At 49.9% G+C, this 26,470-nt stretch overlaps 1 protein-coding gene across 6 annotated transcripts in view; it reads left to right on the top strand.

Moving 5' to 3' along the window:
* The window catches only part of LOC101940259 (flavin-containing monooxygenase 5-like), a 36,961-nt gene extending 22,369 nt beyond the window's left edge, over positions 1–14,592 (top strand). For 5 of the 6 annotated variants that reach the window (XM_024101129.3, XM_024101128.3, XM_024101130.3 and 2 more), the window contains 8 exons: positions 391–569; positions 6,314–6,502; positions 6,959–7,121; positions 9,493–9,635; positions 11,324–11,523; positions 12,039–12,391; positions 13,309–13,381; positions 14,195–14,592. In XM_024101129.3, coding sequence (XP_023956897.1) covers positions 429–569; positions 6,314–6,502; positions 6,959–7,121; positions 9,493–9,635; positions 11,324–11,523; positions 12,039–12,391; positions 13,309–13,381; positions 14,195–14,540 — 1,608 coding nt within the window. In that variant the 5' untranslated portion in view covers positions 391–428 and the 3' untranslated portion in view covers positions 14,541–14,592. Of the gene's footprint in view, positions 1–390; positions 570–1,370; positions 1,644–6,313; positions 6,503–6,958; positions 7,122–9,492; positions 9,636–11,323; positions 11,524–12,038; positions 12,392–13,308; positions 13,382–14,194 lie in introns of those variants that run through there. The other variant, XM_065554693.1, reaches the window with a different exon arrangement.
* The last annotated feature ends 11,878 nt before the right edge of the window (positions 14,593–26,470 follow it).

A 26,470-nucleotide genomic window follows, 5' to 3' on the forward strand; every position in this document is an offset into this window, starting at 1 on the left:
AGCCTTAGGATTGTTTGCACAGGAAAACTGACCAGAATAGGTGTCCCGGAATAACTATCCCACTATAACCCTTCCGGAATGACTCCCCATGGGGACACACTTATTCCGAGATACAATTGTCCACACAGAGAGTTACTGCGGAATAGCTATAGCCCTTTATATTCACCCCAACCTTATTCCAGAATAACTTCCCCATGGAGACAAGCACTTATTGCGGTTTAGTATCTTTGGCTGATCCAGTGCCTAGGGGTTAGAGAATACAAAGAACAAAGCCGTTTCTGGGAGGGATTCCTTTGCTGGACTGCTTGGCTCATGCAGAAGTTGTAGGGATTCTTCCTGAGGTAAATCTGTAAGTGATGTGAAAAGAAGAGGTACATTTTCCCTTCCCAGAATCCCTCTACAACTCTCGGCACCTCCTCCTGAGACAGATGGCCATGGCCAAGAAGAGGATTGCAGTCATCGGTGGTGGATCCAGTGGATTGTGCGCCATTAAATGCTGTTTGGATGATGGGCTGGAGCCCACTTGCTTCGAGAGAAGTGAAGATATTGGGGGGCTCTGGAGGTTCAAGGTAGGTTTGAGTCCATCGTGAGTTTGGATGCTTTTCTTAATTCTGGCTATTATTTATTATTTGTATTGCAACAGCACCAAGCAGTCACTGTCAAGCATCAGGACCCTCTTGTGCCAGGTGCTGTACAAATTCAGAACAAAAATACAGTCCCTGCTCCAAAGAGACTTCAATCTAAGTATCAAATCGTATTATTATTTCTACCAGATGAAAGCCCATACTGTCACAAAGGTGTAATTCCTAAAGTCCCCCTGTGTGTAAAAAAGCCAAAAATGGCTGAGAAATTTAAAAGCAGGACGGTAACAGACTGTCAGTCGCAGTGATGTCTGAACCTGGTGATAGTGTGAGCACGAATAGCTCGCCGCCATGCTTGTAGCTGTTCCCATCACTTCACACTGACCCAGCAGACATTCTAGGGTTCACAGTGACAATCCTGGAATGATATTCTATACAGAGTACCCTGGGTGTGTGCAGGTATTAACAAGGTGCCTGCCCAGAGGAGGCTGCAGGGTGACATAGTTGCTGGCGAGGGTCTTTTCCACCCATCTGGAGGATGCAGTCACCTCACCCAGCGTGCTATTATGGCTCGGGTTTAGGGCCTGATCCAAAGCACATTGAAGTCAGTGGAAAGACTCCCATTGATTTCAGTGGGCTCTGGATCAGGCCCTTTCTTCTGATGATCGGGTTGCTAGGAGGCTGGAGGGGAAGGGCCAGCGCAGAGGGGCTTCAGCTCATAGCAAATCCTTTAGGTTGGAGAAGAACACACCAGATTAATCTGGAAATGGCACAACGTTCCTTTCACAGGCGAGTGAAGGCTTCTCTCACAGCACTGCTGCCAGAATCCGCAGGCTCCCTTCAGACAGAGGGCCCGTCCTGCTCCCACTGAATTCAGTGGCAAAACATTGATTGATGTCCAATGGGGCACAAGCAGGTGGGAGTCCACAGCAGTGACAGGCTTCCTCTCCAGCTTCTTCTGCCCCGGTGAACTTCTGCTGCGTGGCTCACCCTCACCAGGCCATCGTAGGGCTGCCTGCCTGCATGCGTCGATTGCAAATCTCTCTCCCTGCCACATCCTCGGTATGGATCATTCACACCATCACGGGGAGACAGGGACATCCTGGCAAATGCCAACAGAAGAAGCGGGCCAGAGGGTGTGGTGTCAACATAGGGCATGGAGGGTGTTTGTGTGTGGCCAAGAGGTGAGAATGGGGTGATGGGGGCTGAGGCTGTGCATGCGATGGGGATGAATCATAGAATCATAGAATCATAGAATATCAGAGTTGGAAGGGACCTCAAGAGGTCATCTAGTCCAACCCCCTGCTCAAAGCAGGACCAATTCCCAGCTAAATCATCCCAGCCAGGGCTTTGTCAAGCCGGGCCTTAAAAACCTCCAAGGAAGGAGACTCCACCACCTCCCTAGGTAACGCATTCCAGTGTTTCACCACCCTCCTAGTGAAATAGTTTTTCCTGATATCCAACCTGGACTTCCCCCACCGCAACTTGAGACCATTGCTCCTTGTTCTGTCATCTGCCACCACTGAGAACAGCCGAGCTCCATCCTCTTTGGAACCCCCCTTCAGGTAGTTGAAGGCTGCTATCAAATCCCCCCTCATTCTTCTCTTCTGGAGACTAAACAATCCCAGTTCCCTCAGCCTCTCCTCATAAGTCATGTGCTCCAGACCCCTAATCATTTTTGTTGCCCTCCGTTGGACTCTTTCCAATTTTTCCACATCCTTCTTGTAGTGTGGGGACCAAAACTGGACACAGTATTCCAGATGAGGCCTCACCAATGTCGAATAAAGGGGAACGATCACGTTCCTCGATCTGCTGGCAATGCCCCTACTTATACAGCCCAAAATGCCGTTAGCCTTCTTGGCAACAAGAGCACACTGTTGACTCATATCCAGCTTCTCGTCCACTGTGACCCCTAGGTCCTTTTCTGCAGAACTGCTACCTAGCCATTCGGTCCCTAGTCTGTAGCAGTGCATGGGATTCTTCCGTCCTAAGTGCAGGACTCTGCACTTGTCCTTGTTGAACCTCATCAGGTTTTTTTCGGCCCAATCCTCTAATTTGTCTAGGTCCCTCTGTATCCGATCCCTACCCTCTAGTGTATCTACCACGCCTCCTAGTTTAGTGTCATCTGCAAACTTGCTGAGAGTGCAGTCCACACCATCCTCCAGATCATTAATAAAGATATTAAACAAAACCGGCCCCAGGACCGACCCTTGGGGCACTCCGCTTGAAACCGGCTGCCAACTAGACATGGAGCCATTGATCACTACCTGTTGAGCCCGACGATCTAGCCAGCTTTCTATCCACCTTACAGTCCATTCATCCAGCCCATACTTCTTTAACTTGGCGGCAAGAATACTGTGGGAGACCGTATCAAAAGCTTTGCTAAAGTCAAGGAATAACACATCCACTGCTTTCCCCTCATCCACAGAGCCAGTTATCTCATCATAGAAGGCAATTAGGTTAGTCAGGCATGACTTCCCCTTCGTGAATCCATGCTGAGTGTTCCTGATCACTTTCCTCTCCTCTAAATGTTTCATAATTGATTCCTTGAGGACCTGCTCCATGATTTTTCCAGGGACTGAGGTGAGACTGACTGGCCTGTAGTTCCCCGGATCCTCCTTCTTCCCTTTTTTAAAGATGGGCACTACATTAGCCTTTTTCCAGTCATCTGGGACCTCCCCCGATCGCCATGAATTTTCAAAAATAATGGCTAATGGCTCTGCAATCTCACCCGCCAACTCCTTTAGCACCCTCGGATGCAGCGCATCCGGCCCCATGGACTTGTGCACGTCCAGTTTTTCTAAATAGTCCCGAACCACTTCTTTCTCCACAGAGGGTTGGTCACCTTCTCCCCATGCTGTACTGCCCAGTGCAGCAATCTGGGAGCTGACCTTGTGCGTGAAGACAGAGGCAAAAAAATCATTGAGTACATTAGCTTTTTCCACATCCTCGGTCACTAGGTTGCCTCCCTTATTCAGTAAGGGGCCCACACTTTCCTTGATTTTCTTCTTGTTGCTAACATACCTGAAGAAACCCTTCTTGTTACTCTTAACATCTCTTGCTAACTGCAACTCCAAGTGTGATTTGGCCTTCCTGATTTCACTCCTGCACGCCTGAGCAATATTTTTATACTCCTCCCTGGTCATTTGTCCAATCTTCCACTTCTTGTAAGCTTCTTTTTTGCGTTTAAGATCAGCAAGGATTTCACTGTTTAGCCAAGCTGGTCGCCTGCCATATTTACTATTCTTTCTACACATCGGGATGGTTTGTTCCTGCAACCTCAATAAGGATTCTTTAAAATACAGCCAGCTCTCCTGGACCCCTTTGCCCTTCATGTTATTCTCCCAGGGGATCCTGCCCATCTGTTCCCTGAGGGAGTCAAAGTCTGCTTTTCTGAAGTCCAGGGTCCATATTCTGCTGCTCTCCTTTCCTCCTTGTGTCAGGATCCTGAACTCGACCATCTCATGGTCACTGCCTCCCAGGTTCCCATCCACTTTTGTCTCCCCTACTAGTTCTTCCCTGTTTGTGAGCAGCAGGTCAAGAAAAGCTTTGCCCCTAGTTGGTTCCTCCAGCACTTGCACCAGGAAATTGTCCCCTACACTTTCCAAAAATTTCCTGGATTGCCTGTGCACCGCTGTATTGCTCTCCCAGCAGATATCAGGGTGATTAAAGTCTCCCATGAGAACCAGGGCCTGTGATCTAGCAACTTCTGCTAGTTGCCAGAAGAAAGCCTCATCCACCTCATCCCCCTGGTCTGGTGGTCTATAGCAGACTCCAACCACGACATCACCCTTGTTGCTCCCACTTCTCAACTTTATCCAGAGACTCTCAGATTTTTCTGCAGTTTCATACCAGAGCTCTGAGCAGTCATACTCCTCTCTTATATACAACGCAACTCCCCCACCTTTTCTGCCCTGCCTGTCATAGAATCATAGAATCATAGAATATCAGAGTTGGAAGGGACCTCAAGAGGTCATCTAGTCCAACCCCCTGCTCAAAGCAGGACCAATTCCCAGCTAAATCATCCCAGCCAGGGCTTTGTCAAGCCGGGCCTTAAAAACCTCCAAGGAAGGAGACTCCACCACCTCCCTAGGTAACGCATTCCAGTGTTTCACCACCCTCCTAGTGAAATAGTTTTTCCTGATATCCAACCTGGACTTCCCCCACCGCAACTTGAGACCATTGCTCCTTGTTCTGTCATCTGCCACCACTGAGAACAGCCGAGCTCCATCCTCTTTGGAACCCCCCTTCAGGTAGTTGAAGGCTGCTATCAAATCCCCCCTCATTCTTCTCTTCTGGAGACTAAACAATCCCAGTTCTCTCAGCCTCTCCTCATAAGTCATATGCTCCAGACCCCTAATCATTTTTGTTGCCCTCCGCTGGACTCTTTCCAATTTTTCCACATCCTTCTTGTAGTGTGGGGCCCAAAACTGGACACAGTATTCCAGATGAGGCCTCACCAATGTCGAATAAAGGGGAACGATCACGTTCCTCGATCTGCTGGCAATACCCCTACTTATACAGCCCAAAATGCCGTTAGCCTTCTTGGCAACAAGAGCACACTGTTGACTCATATCCAGCTTCTCGTCCACTGTGACCCCTAGGTCCTTTTCAGCAGAACTGCTACCTAGCCATTCGGTCCCTAGTCTGTAGCAGTGCATGGGATTCTTCCCTCCTAAGTGCAGGACTCTGCACTTGTCCTTGTTGAACCTCATCAGGTTTTTTTCTGCCCAATCCTCTAATTTGTCTAGGTCCCTCTGTATCCGATCCCTACCCTCTAGTGTATCTACCACGCCTCCTAGTTTAGTGTCATCTGCAAACTTGCTGAGAGTGCAGTCCACACCATCCTCCAGATCATTAATAAAGATAGTCCTTCCTGAACAGTTTATATCCATCCATGACAGTACTCCAGTCATGTGAGTTATCCCACCAAGTCTCTGTTATTCCAATCACATCATAGTTCCCTGACTGTGCCAGGACTTCCAGTTCTCCCTGCTTGTTTCCCAGGCTTCTTGCATTTGTGTATAGGCACTTAAGATAACTCCTCGATCGTCCCTCTTTCTCAGCATGAGACAGGAGTCCTCCCCTCTTGCACTCTCCTGCTTGTGCTTCCTCCCAGGATCCCATTTCCCCACTTACCTCAGGGCTTTGGTCTCCTTCCCCCGGTGAACCTAGTTTAAAGCCCTCCTCACCAGGTTAGCCAGCCTGCTGGTGAAGATGCTCTTCCCTCTCTTCGTTAGGTGGAGCCCGTCTCTGCCTCGCACTCCTTCTTCTTGGAACACCATCTCATGGTCGAAGAATCCAAAGCCTTCTCTCCGACACCATCTGCGTAGCCATTCGTTGACTTCCACGATTCGACGGTCTCTACCCCGGCCTTTTCCTTGCACAGGGAGGATGGACGAGAACACCACTTGCGCCTCAAACTCCTTTATCCTTAGTCTCCACGTAGTCTGCAGTGATCCGCTCAAGGTCATTCTTGGCAGTATCATTGGTGCCCACGTGGATGGGGTAAAGGGAAAGGTGTGTCGTGTGTGTTGGCAGGTTGAAGGAAAATGTATAGGATGCTCAAGGTGTATTTATGCAGAGCAGGGAGGCTGCCATGGCAACATCTGTGGAGATCACATATTAGGGGAGATCATACCACCTGTGGCTTCATGCCACCTTCATCGCTACAGCTTTACTTTCCTGAGTCAATATTCAAAAGTAATGTCCATGTTCTGTCGCTCCTGCAGGAGAATCCCGAAGAGGGCAGAGCCAGCATCTACAAATCTGTCATCATCAACACCTCCAAGGAGATGATGTGCTTCAGTGACTTCCCCATCCCGGATGATTTCCCCAACTACATGCACAACTCCAAAATCATGACGTATTTCCGCATGTACGCCAACCACTTCGACCTTCTGAAATACATTCGCTTCAAGGTGAGGAGAGCTGGCCCAGCGAGCAGGGGTAGGACTGTGTGTGTGTGTGTGTGTGTGTGTGTGTGTGTGTGTTAGTGTGTGAGTGTGCACATGAACGCACAGGTGTGCAAGACCTGGATGAAAGAATCCCCCCCGATGAGGAAACATCTCACACTCGTGGAACAGGGAGAGCTGGAGGGGCTGTTCTGGGACCTCCTTTTGTCTGGGGGCTGCCTGGCCGAAGTTACAGCCCAGGTCCCGGGACCTGCTGCAGCCCCATTCCCTGTGGGAGCCAGTGAATCCACAGAGGCCATGAGGCAAAACCCAGCAGAGCCCAACTGGCCTCCTGCTGCTGGTCCCAGCTGTGCACTGGCCTTGTGCTTCCTGGCTGGGTTGCTGACTCAAGCACGGGGAGGAGGTTAGTGTCAAGGATGAAATTTCCTGGTGCCAGCTCTGTGAGTGCCCTTTTCCTACTAGACCACTGTGGTCAGTGTGACAAAGCGCCCAGATTTCTCCTCCACGGGCCAATGGGACGTTGTCACGGAGTCCGAGGGGAAGCAGGAGTCGGCCGTCTTCGATGGGATCATGGTATGCAGTGGCCATCACACCAACGCCCATCTGCCACTGGACTCCTTCCCAGGTACATCGCAGAGCGGAAGGGAAAGGGATAAGCAGAGGGAAAGCAATGAGCACGTGCGCCTGGGCTGGTCCTGGGACATACATTAGTCCTGGGCTGGACTCATGGGCCCCTAGCTGTCCCTTCCAGCTCTAGAACCCTAGGGTTCTATGATTATCCACTCATAACTAGTCCAGTTACTGTAACCACGGAACTGCTGCCAAGCGTGTCAGCCACCGCCTGGCGCTTCTCCCATTTCAGGAGTATGCCAGTGCATGACAGCAGCAAAGGATCTGCACCAGATGGCAGCCCGACAGCCCCCTGAGACACTGAAAGGTGCAGTTCAGAGGACTCAAAGCCCAAATGGTTATGTAGCTTCCAATGCCACAGGCAGCACAGCAGATACAGAGAGCCACTCAGGAACATGCCAGTGGGGGGAGAAGAGCAGATACAGCAGTCACGTAGCTCTATGGCAGTGGTTCTCAAACTTTTGTATTGGTGACCCCATGCTCCTTCCCATCTGCCACTCCAGCTATTCAGAACCTCTGGTGTTACAGCCACAGGCCGTGTGAAATTTAATACTGCAAAGTGCAAGGTCATGCACTTAGGGACTAACAACAAGAATTTTTGCTATTAGTTGTAAGAGACAGGAGGAGGAGAAAGATCTAATATTGGTTGATCACGGGATGACTGAGCTGCCAATGTAATGTGGTTGTGAAAAAGGCTAATGCAGTCTTAGGATGTATGCAAGATATTTCCAGTAGAGACAGGGGAATGTTACTGCCAATATACAAGGCACTGGTGAGACCTCATCTGGAATACTGTGTGCAGTTCTGGTCTCCAATCTTTAAGGAAAATGTATTCAAACTGGAACCGGTGCAGGGAAGGGCTACTAGGATGATCAGAGGAATCTTATGAGAGAAAGCTTGGCTTTTTTGGTTTAACCAAAAGAAGGCTGAGGGGACATACAATTGCTTTCTATAAATACATCAGAGGGATAAATACTAGGGCGGGAGAAGAAGAGTTATTTAAGATAAGTATCAGTGTGGACACAAGAACAAATGCGTATAAACTGGCCATCAGCAAGTTTAGGCTTGAAATTAGACAAAGGTTAGTAACCCTCAGAAGAGTGAACTTCTGGAAGAGCCTACCAAGTGGAGCAGTGGGGGCAAAAAACCTAACTGACCTCAGGACGGTGCTTGATAAGTTTATGGAGGAGATGGTATGATGAGACTGCCTACAATGGAATATAGCTGATACACGACTGCTAGCAGCAAACACCTCCAGTGGCTGGTGATGGCACACTAGATGGGAGGAGTTAGATAGAGTTGTTCTTTCCCAGTTGTCTAGCTGGTAGGTCTTGCCAATATGCTCAGGGTTTAACTGATCACCATATTTGGGGTTGGAAAGTAATTTCCCCACAGATCAGATTGGCAGAGACCCTGGCAGTTTTTCACCTTCCTGTGCAGCACGGGCCATGTGCCATTTGCAGGTTTAAACTAGTGTAAATGGTGGATTCTCTGTAACTTAAGCCTTTAAATCATGATTTGAGGACTTTAGTAACTCAGCCAGAGGTTATGGGTCTATTACAGGAGCGATTCTGTGGCCTTCAGTGTGCAGGAGGTCAGATAATATGACATCATGATCCCTTCTGGCCTTAAAGTCTATGAATCTATGCTGGGGCAGGAGGGAAGACCCCCCGCCCCGAAAGCTTAGCTGCTACAGCAGAGTCTCTTGTATTCGTTTTACCCCTTCCCTTCTTTGCTCCATATCCCCACAGCCTCTCACTCCCTTATTACTCTGAGGCAAGGCTCCAACCCACACACCAGCTCCTTTACACCGGGTACATAGCCAGAGCAGTGTAGAGAGCTCCGAAAGGCCCAGTTCCAGCTGGGGCACAGTTCCCCTGGTGCAGGCGCTGCAGAAGATGGCTATATGGCTGCCTCCAACCAGGAGGCCTGTACAATCCCTGGCTTGTGGGGGGAGGGGTGTGCCAGGGGACAGGCTGACAGTGGGTTTAGCCTCAGGGTAGAGATGTAGCAATCAGCACTGTGGCTAATAGAAGAACTTGGGGAACTGCCATAACTTAGATAGATTGGGGGCATCTCCAGCCTCCCACAGCAGCTCAGGGTCAGGAAGGTGAAAGAGTGGCTTCAACCTATCTTCGCTCGACTCTTCCTCTGGGCTGATAGGTCTATGGTGCACCTCTTAGAGGTGCAGCCCAGAATGTCACTCTGGTCCCCACCCACACTGTCTCCCCTAGTCAGAGGATATCCTCCTCACTGTTTGTGTTGAGCTCCAGAACCACAATGTTCAAGTTGGCAAAGACACAGGCCAAACACGCTAGCTCATCCCTAGCACCCAGAGCCTGAGCTGCTCTGCTCTCTCCTGGCAGGGATTGAAAAGTTCCAAGGCCGCTACTCCCACAGCCGGGATTACAAGAACCCTCAGGAGTTCTCGGGGAAGAGAGTCGTTGTGATCGGCATTGGCAATTCGGGAGGGGACCTGGCCGTGGAGCTCAGCCATGAAGCTGATCAGGTTTGGTTCAGGAGGGACGGCTCTCTCATTCATGGCACAGTGCAGCACCCCCCCACCTCACTGGGCTAAAGGCAGCAGCACCGACCAATACACCACACCACAAACCCCAGAAATGCCCAAACTAAGGGCCTCTGCTGAAGTTAATGGAAAGACTCCCATTTGAAGCATCCCCTAAGTGCAGAGAGGAGATATGAAAGTTTATATGGTTCATCAGAGTTAGTATCAAAGCGTCATCATGGGCAATCTGCACTTACCGAGTGGTTGTAATGGACATAGGAAATTGCCTACAGCTGTTACTTGTATGGCAGCTGCTGTCTTGGCCTAAAGCAGGGATGGAACTAGACCCTTCTAGATCTACACTCCACCAGGAGCTAGAGAGACCAGTGCTATAGCTAGGGACTGTAGCAGAGTCCTAGCCGCTGTAGATTGGGTACAGGGTGGGACACAACATGCACTAACCAGCAGGTTACCCACAATGCTGTGCCCTCAGAGTAGCATGTCCCACTTCCTCATTAGCCCATCTGCCACTGCCTACCTGTACCTTGCATAGAGTCATGGGGAGGCGCCTGCAGCAGCATCCCTAACTGCTGTGCAGGAGCCCAGAGGTGGCAGGAAATCAGATGGAGCCAGGGAAGAGCTCGGTATTGTGTTGAAAGATGTCAGGAGCCTCCAAAATTTGGAGAATGGAGCAGTTGCTTCAATACAAGAGAGTTTGGGCTGCAGGGGAAATAAATGCAGAGGAAGGAAACAGAACTATGGGCAGAGGAAAGAAAAGGTGGCAAGGTTTAAGAAGAAGAACAGGGTCTCCAGTACCCAGAGCCATTTCATAGCCGGCCCAGCCATGTCCCCACCAGCGGCCCAGCGTTCCCCAGGGCATCCCAGAGGATCAGTGTGTTTAGCAGTGACAGGATGCACAGCAGAGGTGGAGGGTCAGGGAAGGTCCCTGTAATGAGACATGTCGCCTCCTATGGGTATGTGCAGTGATGTCTGGGTTAAGGGTACTGACATGGAAGCATCTGCCAGTCATTACCAAAGCTGTCCCAGGCCGAGGCCTGCCCTCTATGTGATCCCACAGTGCCATTCACCGGGATTGCACACAGCCGTGGACTAAGGATGGCCACTCCCTGCTCTGGGTGCATGGCAGATGTCCAGCCAGAGCCTGACAGCAGGGCTCTCAACAATGGTGCAGCATAGGCAGTGACACCACAGAGCCCACAGATAGCAGTGCAGTGTCAGCCCCGAGCACTGGCTGCACCCTGCTATGTGCAGCCCTGCTCTGTTACACAACCAGGGACAAGGTCAGAGTTCAGTGAGGTTCCTCACAGTCCCAGCCAGGCTTCTCTCTGAGATTCCCAAAACCTCCAGTGAGTCTACAGCTGGGAGTCAGAGACAGGGGATGTCAGTGGAGATGTGCATGGAGGGGATGCCAGTGGGAAACAGGGCCAAGTGGGCAGGGATGAAGATTGAAACTGTCAGCTCTTTGGGGCAGGAACGTCCCTCACAATGTGGCTGTACAAGTGTCCAGCACACTGGAGCTTTGATCTCACCTGAAGCCTGTATTACTCACCCTATCGCAGATAATAATTCATGACAGTAACAATCCCTGCCAGTGCCACAAAGTGCCAAGTGGTGTGACGCAGTACAGTATGTGTCAATGTCCAAGAGAGCTGTCTTTCTCCACTATCTAGGTCTTCCTCAGCACCAGGCGTGGGGCGTGGGTGCTGAATCGTGTTGCGGAGCAAGGGTACCCTGTGGACATAGTGCTCTCCACCAGGTTTAAAGCCTTTTTCAAGAGGATGTTGACTACATCCATGGTTAACCAATGGGCGGAGAACAGAGCAAATGCAAGATTCAACCACGCACACTACGGTCTAAGGCCTCAGCACAGGTGCTTTCAAACATACGGGATATTCCCCTCAGCCTGCTGGGGCAGAATGGCAAATCGAAGGAGTTACATAAAACACCTAGGTCCTGACTTTTCCCTTCTACCATCACTGCATTTGTGATAAGGGTGGAAGGGTGATTTTGTGTTTCCTGTGTTCTGGCACCATGCAGGGCCCAACCCAGCTGTCAGTGTAAGTTAGAGCACCCTCAGAGCTCACGCCCTCCTTCCTGTGACCATTGGGAAGAATGGCCATAATGCGGTGCCTCCTGCCTGAGGATAATCTCAGGGGGCTGTTTCTGCCCCTTTTAAGGGCCCGTTACGCTACTGGAGCCATAACTGACACCAAGCACCTTCAAACAGCTTTTTGCACTCATGCTGCTAGTAACATGGCTGTGCTGCCCAGGCCAAATTCTAGTAACAGAGGAGCGGAGACCTGACCATCACACTGATCCTCCCCCACTTTCAGAGTATGCCATTTGTCCAGACAGATCTTGACACACCTTCTCTTTGTCATGCAGGATTATGAGCCAGCACCCAACCATCAACGACGACCTGCCAAACCGCATCATCTCTGGCAAAGTGCTGGTGAAACCGAACATCAGGGAGTTCACTGAAACCGGCGCCATCTTCGAAGATGGCACCAAAGAGGAGGACATTGATGCAGTTTTCTTCGCTACAGGATACAGCTTCTCTTTCCCCTTCCTCCAGGATTGTGTCAAAGTGGTCGAAAACCAGGTCTCCCTGTATAAATTCATCTTCCCTCCTCACCTGGAGAAGCCAACTCTGGCTTTCATTGGCCTCATCCAGCCACTGGGGGCCATCATGCCCCTTGCAGAACTCCAGAGTCGCTTGGCCACACAAGTGTTCAAGGGTATGTGAACCAAAATGCAAGAAATAGCCTGGGGTCTCTGGATTATAGAGCTCTCTGAAACCCTAAGCCTGTGTTAGTAGAGGGCCTTGCTGGATTGACATGGTATTAGCTGAATTCAGCAGAGCTGTGCAGTCCCTGGGCTGGTGTTGGGTGGCAGACAGTACCTGTATGAGTGCCATGATGATGAGCCAGCCCATATCTGTTTCCACCATAGTGCTGTTTCAATCCCAAGTATTCCAGGATGGCTGCTCACCAGGTGGTTGGGCCTTCGCTCCTCCCATTTTTGGAAGCATGGAAGTGTTGTCAGCCCAGGAAATGGGGGAGAGGAGTCACAGGAAGTACTGCAGCTCTGGGGAAGGAATCTCAACTCTAGAGCCAGGCAGTTCCCTGACAAAGATAGACAGGCCTGCCGACACCAATTCCAGGCCCCAGGGCAGAACAGTCAATGGGTCCCCAGGCCCGGCATGGTGTCGCCACATGGGTGAGGAGCTGAACCACGTGCAACAGCTGGTGCACGGATGCACAAGCCATGCCCATACGGACATGGTCCACCTGATATTTCAACTCTGCTGCGCCTGTGTTGGCTGGTGCCCATTGAGCTGCTGCCGGCTGTGCTGCTGGTGCCCCTGGGCAGTTGCCCCCTTTGCCCCCTCCCCTGTCAACAGGCCTGAAGATAGACTGTCTAACCCCCACGTCTCTCACAGAATCAGGCTGCCCACTGGGCTCCAGAAGCTCCAAGCTCTGCAACTTTGGGGACACAAAGTCATCACGGCCTTCCCAGCCCAGCATGCAGTGCTTCCTGTAGGAAACAACAACTTCCTACACCCCCCATACACAGAGCTCTTTCTGGAAATGGCTGGTCCCCTCCTGAAGGAGCCAGACACATCTCTACTCATACTCTGGCTTTTCTCTTCTAGGGCAGATCAGGTTGCCCACAGCGAGCGACATGATGGTCAATATTACACAGAAGAAAGACGAAATGTCAAAACGGTAGGAACTTTTATGTGAAGTAATAATTACTGGGCATGCTTGGAAGGAGTCTTTCCCTGAGGATGTCTTAAGTTTCTATCATTCTCTAAAATACCTCCAATGTGTCATCAATTTGTTGTAAAGAGTCTGGTATTTCCAGCCTTAGCTCTCTTCATTAAAATTTATGTGGAAACATTTATTTGATCTGGAATTGTTCTCCCATCTCTATTTTCCTTCTACACATAAACATGACATAAAAGAAAAAGATTAAGTAATAAAATTATAGCTGTAGAAAACTAAGCAATATGATCCTCATGCCTATCCCCCAGACCGTGGCTGAATCCAGCAGCAAATAGGGGAGAAAATCCCGTTTTAGCAAATAGAAGGAGACAAGGACTCACCCTGTCTACAGATATCCCCTACCTGGAGAAGTTCTTCCTAAGCCTGTTAGATCTTCTGGCATTCTAGCCCCACGTTAGGCACCACTTTTAAAACCAACCTATATGAGACTGATGGTGGAGTTTGAAGACAGGGCTTTCAGTGCTACAAGCACATATCTTACCAATTGAGCAAACTCCATTAGCAGTCTTATAAATCTCTTCTGGAGACCTGCCATTAGAAGGGGACAAAGACACTTAGACCCACCTGGCATGGGTTATGACTTCACATGGAATCGTGACCCAGTTTTTCCTTTAATTCCAGTTATAGTGGGAATTAGTTCCAGAGAAGGAAATTCTCCAAATTTGGTGCCCCTCAGGAATGTCATTTCCTGGTCAGTGCAGTCTCCATTTTATCACACTACAAGGGCACCCGTACTTCTCTCTCTTGTTTCAGGTATGTGAAAAGCCAGCGCCACACTATCCAAGTGGATTATGTCGAATACATGGATGAACTTGCCTGCCTGGTAGGAGTCAAGCCCAACCTGCTGTCTCTCTTCCTCACGGATCCAAAGCTCGCCATGGAGGTTTTCTTTGGCCCCTGCACGCCGTACCAATACCGCCTGAGAGGGCCAGGGAAGTGGGATGGAGCCAGGAAAGCCATCCTGACTCAGAGAGAACGGATCATTAAACCTTTGAAAACCAGGGCAGTTGAAGATTATACTCACCACACCTCAATGCCCTATTTGTTTAAGATAGTTGGTGCCGTTGCTCTCTTTGCTATAATTTTTGCTTACTTTTAAATGCTTGTTCTCTGCATAGGAAAAAGAGATTAAGTAAAATGTGATTATCTGATTTCTATTGGTTTCTAATTTTCTCCCTGCAACTTTACCACACATCCAGTGTAACCGTCCGCTTCCGCTCATGTGTTGAGAATTTCCTCCCTCTCAACTATGGCTGCTGATTATTTTGTCTGCTGTTGTGTTAGAGATCTTTGGTTCCATTAAATATTCCTTAGGCTGCTAGTTGTTATGATTATAAAGGTCACAGACAGGCACAGGTGGCAATAGCTCAGGAAGTTTAAGTGGGGCCATTGTGACATGAGACATAACCAGTCACCACCCTTCCTCTATAGGTAATCTGCATGCAATAATTCCATTGGTTGTAATGTCTCAGCAGCAGGAGGGAGACTGGACACATATGTCAAGAGTTCTCCATGGTAGGCTACTGGGCCAAACTCTCACTGCTCTTTTACTGGTTGCTTGGTCCCTTGCTAGTTAGGGCACCAGTGCCTGAAATGGCACTTCTGCCTTGGATCTAGTGCACATTGAGATGGTGCTGCTGGGGTAATTGAGGCAGGAGCACAGGGGAAGCCCTTAAACTGCAGAGACATTGGGATTCAGGGACTGGGCTCAGCCTTAATGAGTGGGTGTAAATGTAATGGAGTGCGGGGTTCAATCCACAACAATCCACTTGCCCTGTAACCCTGGGTGCCTCACAATGCTTTGTTGTTGTAGCTCACACCCTGGGATGCTCACAGCCACCCGACAAACATGCAGGTCTCATCCTGTGTGTCTTGTGCTAGACAGCCCTGGTTCAGCAGCTCTGACCCCAGAAGCCTGTCTACAGTCCCTCTCTGGCTTCCACCAGCCTTCATTACAACCAGCAAGGTGACTCAAACACACTCCCAGTCCACCCTTCTCCTGGACAGTTCAGAGAAATTATAAGGGCCATTTGTTCCTCCAGAGACCCACAAAACCCACCAGCTTGCTACATTAACTCAGGGGCGGGCAAACTTTTTGATCTGAGGGCCACATCAGGTTTCCAAAATTGTATGGAGGGCCAGTTAGGGGAGGCTGTGCCTCCCCAAACAGACAGGTGTGGCCTGGCTCCCGACCCCTATCCAACCCCCACCCCTGCTTCTTGCCCCCTGACGGCCCCCCCCCCGGGACTCCTGCCCCATCCAACCCCCCCCCCGTTCCCTTTCCCCTGATGGCCCCTCTGGGACCCCTGTCCCATCCACCCCTCCCTATCCCCAGACCACCTCCAGACCCCGCCGCCCCTGACTGCCCCCTGCTGCCCCATCCAACACCTTCTCTCATTCCTGACTGCCCCCCTGGGACCCCTGCCCCATCCAACCACCTCTTCTCTCTGACCGCTCCCGGAACTCCTGCCCCTGACTACCCCCCGCCGCCCCATCCAACCCCCCCTCCTTCCTGACTGCCCCCCCAGACCCCTGCCTCATTCAACCCCCCTGTTCCCCGCCTTCTGACCACCCCGACCCATGTCCACACCCCCGCTCCCTGACCACCACCCCAAACTCCCCTGCCCTCTATCCAACCCTCTCTGCCCCCTTACTGCGTTGCGTGGCACACCAGTGGCTGGCAGCACTACAGCCGCGCTACCCAGACCACCAGAACAGGCAGCTGTGCCACCCAACTGGAGCCAGCCACACCACTGCGCACCACAGAGCACCCTGTCAGGTTCCCTTCATTTGACCCTTTGACCTCACTCCCGTCCCTGTTCTCTCATTAATTGTTGCCTGGATTCATTTGGTTGCCGGGCCCAGTGGTTCCTCCCCTTAGGCTGGGGGGAGGTCCTTTAGCAGTGGGCGGGCTCCGTCCGCCCACTTCCTGGGTCCCAATAGGAATAGCTCGCAGCCCCGCCGCTCAAAGCATTGCATTGGCGGCGCAATGAGCTGAGGCTGCGGGGGAGGGGGAAACAGCAGGGGAGGGGCCAGGGGCTAGCCTCCAAGGCCAGGAGTTCACGAGCCAGGCAGGAGGGTCCCGTGGGCTGGATGTGGCCCGCAGGCCGTAGTTTGCCCACCTCTGCATTAACTGGAGCTGACAATCACTTTAATTCAAACACAGCACTGTAGGTTTCGATTAATAGTAAAACCAGTTCATTAACAAAAGAAGATAGGAACTGAACTGAGTTCAAGTATGAGATAAAGTTAGAAATGGTTACAAGCAAATAAAAGTGAAAACGCATCTAAAAGTCTAAAGCTTAATCTTGCCTAAGAAGGTTTCTCACCTGTACTCAGTTTCAGAGACTGCAGCCCTCCGTTGGATGAAGGCCCCATCTTTCTCTGCTTGTAAGAGCTCTGTTCGGTTGTGTCTGTCAAATGATGGATGTCAAAAATGACTTCTATCTTTGCTTGAATGTTCCCAGATTCAATGACTTTGTTTCAAGAGGCATGATGACCTCATGTTATTCTTCCCTTTCTGTGGGCTTCCCGTTCCCTGTATGGAAATGGGGCTTCCACTGTTTTGCTTCTGTCATATTTAATTGACAGATGGGACAGGTAGATAGCTGCCTTCTATCCTGTCTGGCAGGGAACCTGTTTCTCCCTGGTTGGCCACAGACTTTAAAGCACAATATCATTAAATATCCATATTATCTCCTACAGTATTAACATAGATATCTCACATTGCTGTTAATCATGAATGTGTCATTAGCTTTCAAAAAAGACCTCACTCTATGCATTTTTATCATACAGTAGAATTGTATACAGCCAGTTGATTCACTTGCTTGTCACTAGAGGTACAGCCCCCTTCTTTACAGACCAGTAACCCTTTGCAATGTATTCCCTGAAAAGTAAAACTCAGACCAAGCTTCTCTCTCCTGCGGGGTATAGACTCCATGCCGTCTTCTTCCCCACTTGTTAGCATTAAGTTTGCTTTCAACCCTTGTTAGCTTGATGGATCTATTTACGTGATATGTAAATAAATTCTCATTGTCTTTCAAACTACTTTGGAAGTAACTCACAGGTGGGGAAAGCACATTCCTATGTCTAGTATAGACCCATTTCCCAACTACACACAGTTGAGTCGTAATTCCAGCGTATATTACTGGAGCTATTTATATCCACTGGATACATACATCAAGCAAGAACATTGTAATGCTGACAGGCCAGCGGAATAGGAATGATGTTGTCTTCACTTATCTGTAACCTGTTGAATGCTATCGCATTACATTATGTATGTCCCTGCACTTAATCAACCCTAGATCAAAAGTGTGTGTTAGTATTAGGACGAGTAGATTTTTTATGTGTAAACTGCATAATAACTAATGAAATGTTACTTACATTGTTTTCACTTATCTATCCCTATTATAAAAATAGTGACAGACAATTGCATTATGTATATCACTGTGACTAAATTACTTATGAATGCAAAGGAAGTAGAATGCTTACTTCAAAACAAGGGTCATTGGGAATTCACAAACTCAATCTGTATTCCTCACTCACCATCAACAAAGGAAGGCCCACATGGATTAGAAAGCCTGTAAGCTTGTCTTCTGTGAGAAGACATAAGTACTGATTGAAAGGAATGATCTTTATCTCTGGACTCTTTGGATTCTAACAGGGTGGAATTACTAAGCGAGTGGACAGTGATCTCTAAAGTTCTCTTGGGTTACCCTGAAAGACTTTCGGAAACTGGCAAATTATTACATCTCTGCTAATATTTGGAATTACAAACTTGGACTCACCTGTTAATGTATTTTACCTGCTTTAACTTTTCAATAACTCTCATGTGGGAACTTTGTTACAAAGGCTGAGAGAAGCCAACCTCACTGTCAAGGTCTCCAAATGCAAGATAGGGGTTGCAGAGGTGTCCTACCTAGGACACAGGCTGGGCTGTGGGATTGTTTGCCCCGACTCTTTAAAAGTAGAGGCAGCCTGCCCAGTCCCAAGAAGCAGGTACAGTCCTTTATTGATGTGGCCAACTATTCCCATAGGTTTGTAAAGGGTTTAGGGACATTGTGGCCCCCATAACAGACTTTATGAGCAAAGGAAAACCAGACTGTTGTATGGACAGAGGCTTGTGAGAAAGGCTTCCATAATAGAAAAGAGATTTTGTCTAAATTACTTCTGAATTCAAAGGAAGTGGAATGCTAACTTCAAAGCAAAGGTCACAGACTCAATCTGCATTCCTCACCCACCATCAACCACGGAAGGTCCATGTTGGTTAGAAAAAACTGTCAGCTTGTCTTCTGTGAGAAGAAGATATAAGTACTGATTGAAAGGAATTATCTTTATCGCTGGACTGTTTGGATTCTAACAGGGTGGATTTACTAAGCAAGTGGACAGAGAACAGGGTTGGGTCGTGTAGCAGGGCCTCCTGGCTCCTGCCGCTGTCCCAGTCTACAAACTACTCAGGAACCCTTGTGCAGTTTATTTACAAATGGATTCCCACCACCTTCATAATATATACAGCTCCTATAACAAGCAGGAGAGAGCGAGCAATCAATCAATCAATCAATCAATCAATCAATATCTCTCTCTCTCTCTCTCTCTGTCTCCAGCCTGCTTCCCCCTTTCCACTTCCTTCCTGTACCTATTTGTGGGCTCAGCCTAATGGCTTAATTAGCTTTCTGCCCTGCCCCACCCACACATTAGGCACAGCTCTGCTTAATCAGCTCCATTCTGCCTTGTTTGATTGGAGCTACAGTGAACAGAGTGCTGCCTCAGTCTTTCTTGCCTAGCACTCTGGCACAGGGCTGAACAGGATTGGGGGCAGAGCTGGTCTGGGAGTGGAGTGGGGCTGGAAGCGTAGTGCTCCCTCCTCATCCCCTGGGGGTCTCACCCGGGCCTGGAGGCAGAGCGGGACTGGGGGCTGAACAGGATTGGGGGAGGAGTGAAGCTGGAAGCGTGGCACTCCCTCTCCACCCCCTATTGGAGGCTGACCCTGACCCCACCATGCGCCCCCCCCCCCCCCCGAATGTTCCTGTGCAGTAAACCCCACAGTTTGGAAACCTCTGTCCTAGACAATACATCACAGTCTGTCTCATTAATATACTCCTCTTCTCGGAGAGCTCGTAGCAGCACACTCGGTGCATCCAGTCAGTCCTGGATCGGCTCTGCTGACATGGTCTATATGCAAGGCTCCAGAAATGCACCTTTGAGCAGCACTCCGTGGAGTTCTTGAGTTACATCTTTTCCCCTGAGGACCTCTAAATGAACCCCAGGAAAGTGGACACTGTTCAGACCTGGGTGGTCCCATGGAACACAAAAAGCTGCTAAACTTCCAGGGATTCGCTAATTTTTATAGACATTTCATTCCTGGGTTTTTGGACCAAACAACCCTGATGACCATGCTCTGCGGCCAACGTCTCCTTCACCAGGTCTCCAGAGGCTCAGTGGGTGTTCAGTCAACTCAAGATGGCCTTCACCAGCTCTACAATCCTGATCCATCCCGACCCAACGTGAGCCTTTATCATTGAGACCAGTGCATCTAATGTTGCAATCAGGGCAATACTTTCCCAAAGATGTGGCCCCCAACAGCACCTGCTCCTTTGTGCCTATTATTTTTGGAAACTCAAACTGGCAAAAGAAAATCATGAGATTTTACATAAGGATCTTCTAGCAATCACAGCCACTTTCGAGGAATGGTGCCACTATCTCAAAGTTGCCGAATATCTGAGGGAGGTGTACACAGATCATAAATATTTGGAGTATCTCCATAGGGCAAAGGCACTGAACCAAAGATGGGTTCTATGGCCCTGTTCTTCACAGGCTTTAATTTTACCATCTCCTGTAACCCATAAGCCCAGAACAAGGCAGCCGATGCCATGTACAGAAAAGGGAGAATATCTCCCCGACTGCGATCTCTCCTGCACAGAGCCACCATGCATCCCGAATCCCCATAATTTCCTGGATGCCACCATTCCCCAAGCCCTCCTGTCCCTAATCCATTCAGGTATGAAGGAAGGGCCCATTCCCAGGAACGCTGAGTCAAGAAGTAAGTGATGGCTTGCTCTACATCAAGGGTCACTTCCACATTCCACCAGGCTGCCCCCATGGGAGATGCTGTGAGTCTATCTTGACAGTCCATCAGCCAGCCAATTTGGCCACATCAAGACTTATCGCTTGGTTGCCTGCTCCTTCTGGTGGCCCCAGATGCATGCAACTTCTGTGAGCTATGTGGTTACACCAAGAAGCCGGGAACAAGCCCCTCAGCACCTTAATGCCTTCAGAAAGTCCATCTAAACCCTGGTGCCCATTACCCTGGATTTTATGATTAAGCTCCTATGTCTGCTGAGCACACAGATGTCCTCACAGTGCTAGATCAACTAACTAAAATGTGCCACTCTGCCCCTGTTGCACACCTGCATTCTGCAGAAGAAATAGCCCAGCTCCTGGTAATACACATCTTCCATCTCGGTGGTCTCCCCAAACTGATCACGTCCGACCAAGGGCCACAATTCATGTCATGGTTTTCGTGCAAAACTCTACAGTTGTTTGGGGACCGCACTCATATATCCTCTGCTCACCATCCACAAACTGATGGCCAGTCTGAGAGAGTAAATCAGGTTTTGGAGCAATGCCTGTTGTGATACTTTACAAATTATCACCAGACTGGTCAGCCTGTGACAGGTTCTCCCCAGGGTGCCACCTGGAACTAGGGTACCACTGAGCCCTCTTGAGTTCTTGGGTTACACCCAGCTGCAGTTACACACAGGCTCTAATCACCAGCTTCCCATCCTAGGACCCCAGAGCAGCACCATCCTGCCCTGGTCAAATCTGGCCAGTATATGGGTTTAATACTCGATCCACCACTCCCTCAATGTGAAGAGAACAATGCACACTTGTGGTAACCAAGCAGAGATTTTCCCCAAGCACTCCAGTCAAAGATCACTGGTTAGATTAAAACAAAAACAAGTTTATCAACTATAAAAGATAGATTATAAGTGATAGCAAACAGATCAAAGCAGATTACGTAGCAAATAACACACAAAATGCATTAGCTTTACAGCTTGGGTTTCTCAGGTCTTCATACATAGGGTAGAAATCCCTTTAGCCTGGGTCCAGCACTTCCTCCAGTTCAGTCTTTGTTCCTCAGGTGTTTCCAGGAGTCTTCTAGTGTGGAGAGTGAAGAACCCCAGAAGATGTCACTCACCGCCTTATATAGATTTAGCATATGGTGGGAACCCTTTGTTTCAAAGCTTGGTTCCCAGACCAGTTTGTGGAAAAATACTGACATCCCAAGATGGAGTCAAGCATCATGTGGCCTGGTCACATGCCCTTGTAGAGTCATAGCAGTCATTACTTACAGGCTGTTTGTAGCATTCTCAGGAAGGCTCACCAGGTGGGGGATAAGCTTCTCCTAAGGCCTATTGTTTTTCCTAATGGTCCATTGCCCTGAATAGGCCCTTCCCGACCAATTATCTAGCCTGAAAGCATCTTGTCTAGTGGATGTTACCCAGGTGTAACTACATTTGAAGTACAGATACATAGTCTGTATTAATAACTTCAGATACAAAAATGATACATGCATACAAATAGGATAATCATATTCAGCAAATCATAACTTTTCTAATGACACCTCTCATGACTTACCTTGCATTAAATACATCATAATTATGCTATGATCATATCATAATAGTATCACGATGAAGAATATGGGGTGCAGTGTTACACCTTCCACCTTAGATTACTGCCAGAGGATTAGTCACTGATCAATACGGAGGCAGTATGCCTAGTGCTGTCTTTAGGTTTTGGTTATACAACTTCCAAGTGTTACCAAACATTGTAATGTCACCCACAGGTGTTCTCACAAAGTTCTGTATTTCTTTTCCCAGGTTGCCTGAAAATATTCTTGTGTTTAGCATTGTTAACATAATGTAGCTCTCAATATCTTTGACATTTAGCCATCAATGCCATGAGGTGGTGTGCCTCAGTTTCCCCTTCCACACAGTAGACTAGGTTTGGTATGCTTTTTCTGCTGTGCCAAGCTCTAAGCCTGTTTACAGGTATTAGCTGAGAAGCATTATCCTTATAGGACTTCCTTGATGGCACTCCTGCATGTTCAAAAGTTTTTCCCAATAATCATGCATGTTACACTTTTTCAAATGATTTACCATCAGTACCAAATTCTTTGTCATAACCAACAAATGGTGTATTATGAGACGGAACAGTGCCAGCAAATTCATGACAGAGAGGTGTTTCCAAGTATCTTTATCATACCACGCCTTCTGTTTAGATAGTCTGCTTTGTTTAAATTCATTGTGTTTTTCAACTCCTCCCTGAACCGTAGCATTTGTTCGGATACTGGTCTTTCTTCCCTTTTAGTGTTTTGTCCAGTGTCCCCCTTCAGTAAGGGTTCTCAGTTTCTGTGTGTCTTTGAGGTTTTGGTGAGGTAAGGACGTGAGGGGACCTTGCATGTGGCTGGCTGGCCCTCTGTAGAGCTGCATTTGATCTCCAGGGCTATGCCCATGCAAAAGAATCCACACCTCCCCCTAGGGTTTCCTTGTAATTCCCACTCCCAGCATTGGGACTTTCCCCCCTCCCTTATCCTAGAGAGTTGTGATTTTTTCAGCAATTTTCCTTAGCAGCCCAGGAAATTGCTTCCTCCTCCCCATTTTCAGTTTCCATAAGTACATCAGGAACAGCATTTTGCAAAAGTGGGACCTGGTTTGGAGTATCCTCTGTCACCCCTCTCAATATCCCCAAGAGATTAGTTGTGTGACTGCTTCCCTCCAGGAGATCAGTCACACAGTACCCTCTTAAAACCTGAGCCACAAGTTGGGTGTCTCGCTGCACAGAAGCTGACCCAGCAAATCTGTCCTGAGCACCTCCACATACACCCCTTATGTAATCAGTGAGGAGACATTCCTGTACTCCCACCAATTCTCTCTCAGCTTCCTTCTCTGCCCCCCTTCCAAGACACACACCTCCATGCTCTCTAGAGTGGGATCTATCCCCTGTTCAGCTGTGAATAACTTACAGCTAACAGCCTGAACAGTTCTTTCACTAGTAGGATCTACACCCTCCTCCCTCTCTGAGTTGAGTTTGCCTCCAGTTACAGTCAATGGAATCCTCACCCACCTCAGTGGTCTCTAGGATTCCATCTCCCTTCACTTCTTAGAGGGAACTAAGACACAGCTCTCTATGAACCTTAGAGTGAAATGTGTCTCTCGCTTATCTGCAACCCGCTGTCAGCCAGCAACCTGGACAGTTATAAATATATTAGCATAAAAGCTGGAAACCTTTGGCACCATTAAGAATGGTCCCTGAACTTTGGGGAAACAAAGGGAGGAACTATCCACATCACAACACAGGTTTATCCGGATCCTACAACTGGTTGGTAACCACAGGTACACCACAACTTGAGATCATCAAGAGAGCCTAGGTTGGCAGTTCTGGAGTAAGATAATTCTTAATAATATATTTAGAAAGTAAGTGTCATAATCCACTAACCTATAGGAGAACGGTACCCATAAATTTCTTAGGGTACGGAAACAAGATTTGGGTATAGTAGGTTGGGCCTGAATTACATAGATCAGGATCCTATAAAATACCCTGTAAGGGTTGGTTAGTTAGTTAGTCTTTTAGGATAGTTTTAGGGATAGGCTCTCGCTCCTCTAAATTCTAAGTTCTGGTTCTAAGCTCTATACTCTTCTAACTCCTGAAGCTTCGGTTTTTTGGAGTACTGTATTCTAGAGACTATCTTCTATCATGCTATCAGCTCAGTTTATGCAGTATAGTATAACTACTCAACTCATGGGTGGCAGTCTCCCCCTCTCCTAGGCCTTTAGGAGGCTTGGGCCTACAGTCACTCCTCAGCCCTGCCTGAGGGTCTGAGCTTCTGACTCAGCATTGTTGCCCCACCCTGACCTAGGGCCTGGGCTCCCTACTGTTTGTAGTGTTACTGCTCAGCCCTGCCTGAGGGCCTGAGTTCCTGACTCAGCATTGTTGCCCCGCCCTGACCTAGGGCCTGGGCTTGATACTTCTTATACTGTTGTTGCTCAGCCCCTGCCCGAGGGCCTGAGCACCGGACTCATTGTTGCTCCACCCTGACCCAGGGCTAGGACCTAAGGTGCTTGTTCCAGTCACCGCAAGGGCTGCTGAGGGAAACCCCCACGGCCAGACTAATTCCCCCCAAACCTCAACTGTGTGTAGTGAGCCGGTGTGGCTCCCTGGCAACCTGGAGAGGGTCGAGTCCTGGCAAACCCTTGTACAAGGTTGCTGGTTCGAACCTCGCCGGGCTCAGCTGGGACTGGAAATCTCCGCCTCCTCCAATGGTTTGGAGGCCGACGTGCGGGTGCAGCTCAGCGCCCGGCTGGCAGGGGGCCACGTTACAAAGACAAAATAGCCTCCTGGGCAGCAGGTTCAGCAGAGGCCACAGAGGGCAGGAGGAGGCTGGTTTCACCTTCCACGCGTGAGGCACCAGGAGGCGGCGGGGGGTGCGGAGGGGAGGCCTGGGCCGGGCACCTGGAATTCTGGTCTCCACGGCTGCTGAGCTGCCCAGCACTTTGAGACATGGCAGCTCCTCCAGCATTTCCCAGATCTGAGTTCCAGACGCTCTTAGGGGCAGTGCACAGACCCTGCTCCCTGTGACCCACAGAGACACCTGTCAGGTGTGGGGACAGAAAGGCTGGCCAGCTGCAAAGCTGCCAGGTCCTTCAGGCCACGAGCGCTGGGGAGCTCATGGCATTTCTCAGACCCTGGTGGCATTTGCAGATGTTCTCAGCACTGGCCTCCCTCTGCTCCCGCTGAGATCAACAGAATGGTGCCTACCCTCCCGCCCCCCATGGGAGCAGAGTTAGGCCGACGCTGGGAGCTCTGGATAACCCCACCCAGCATGTCCCCTCCTCGCCAGGCCTTTGGTGGGCAGCGAGCCCCTGTAGCTGGCACCTACAGGAGAGTGGCTATGCATGGGGGTGTGGGGGGCTGCCACAAGCAGCAGGTCCCGGGCTCAAAGGCCCCTTGTGCTGCCCATGAGTGGGAGGGAGGGTCCCAGGGTACCTTGATGTAGTGATCCTTGGAGCCGGTGACGACCAGGTCATGGTTGCTCGCGGTCTGGTTCACCGTGAAACACATCACAGGCCCAATGTGACCAGTCAGCTTCCCGATAGGCTGCAACATACAAGCAGGAGCCGGGGTGTCAGGGTCTGGGGCACACTCAGCAGGAGGTGCTCGTTCCTGCAGGCCCTTCTCTGGCCCAGTCTCTAAGGCTCCCAGCAGGGACCCTTCCAGCCCGTCTCCTCTCCACCATCCCAAGCAGAAGTGGGGACCTCGGGCTCCGGGGCGCAGAGCACGAAGCACTTTCGGGGATACCACATCCCTCAGCACCATGGGCCATGATCGTGGCCTTGGGCTAGGGGCGGGGAGCTGGGCTCAGGTGCAGTGTCAGGGGATGACCAGCTTGTCCACTGAGCCCCTAAGGCAGGGGCGGGGAAAGCTACGGCCCGCAGGCTGTATCCAGCCCGTTGATTAATTTCATCTGGCCCATGGTGCCCTCTCCCACCACCCACTGCAGGGGAAGCCCCAAGCCTCTGAGCCCCCCTGGTAGGTGAGTGGCCCGTGACTGATTTTTTCTGTGGGTCAATGGCCAATGACAGAAAAAAGGTTCCCCACACCTGCCCTAAGAGCTGCAGCTGGGAGAGGAGCACTGAGTCCTGCTTTCAGCCACCTTTGGGCATGATCAGCAGCTGCTGGGGCAGATGTAGTGCAAAGCCCTACAGCAAACAGGCTAAGCTGCTCCACGCTAGGGTTTGTGCCAGTGCAGCTTCCCCCGGTGCCAGTCCAAATCCACTCCTGCCTCAATAACACAGCTTCCAGCCAGGAGGGAGCGGGCCCCCGCCCAGCCCAGAACGGCTGCTTCTTCTACCTACGCAGCACCCATCTCCCTCTCCACAAGAGCTGCCCTCGCCTGGGGGCATGAGCTAGCCCTGCCCGGACCTGTTGAGCTTCCAGATGCGGATGGAGTTCCTGGTGTCGGCGTAGAGC

This window comes from Chrysemys picta, chromosome 8 (assembly GCF_011386835.1).
Source record: "Chrysemys picta bellii isolate R12L10 chromosome 8, ASM1138683v2, whole genome shotgun sequence".
NCBI lineage: Eukaryota > Metazoa > Chordata > Testudines > Emydidae > Chrysemys > Chrysemys picta.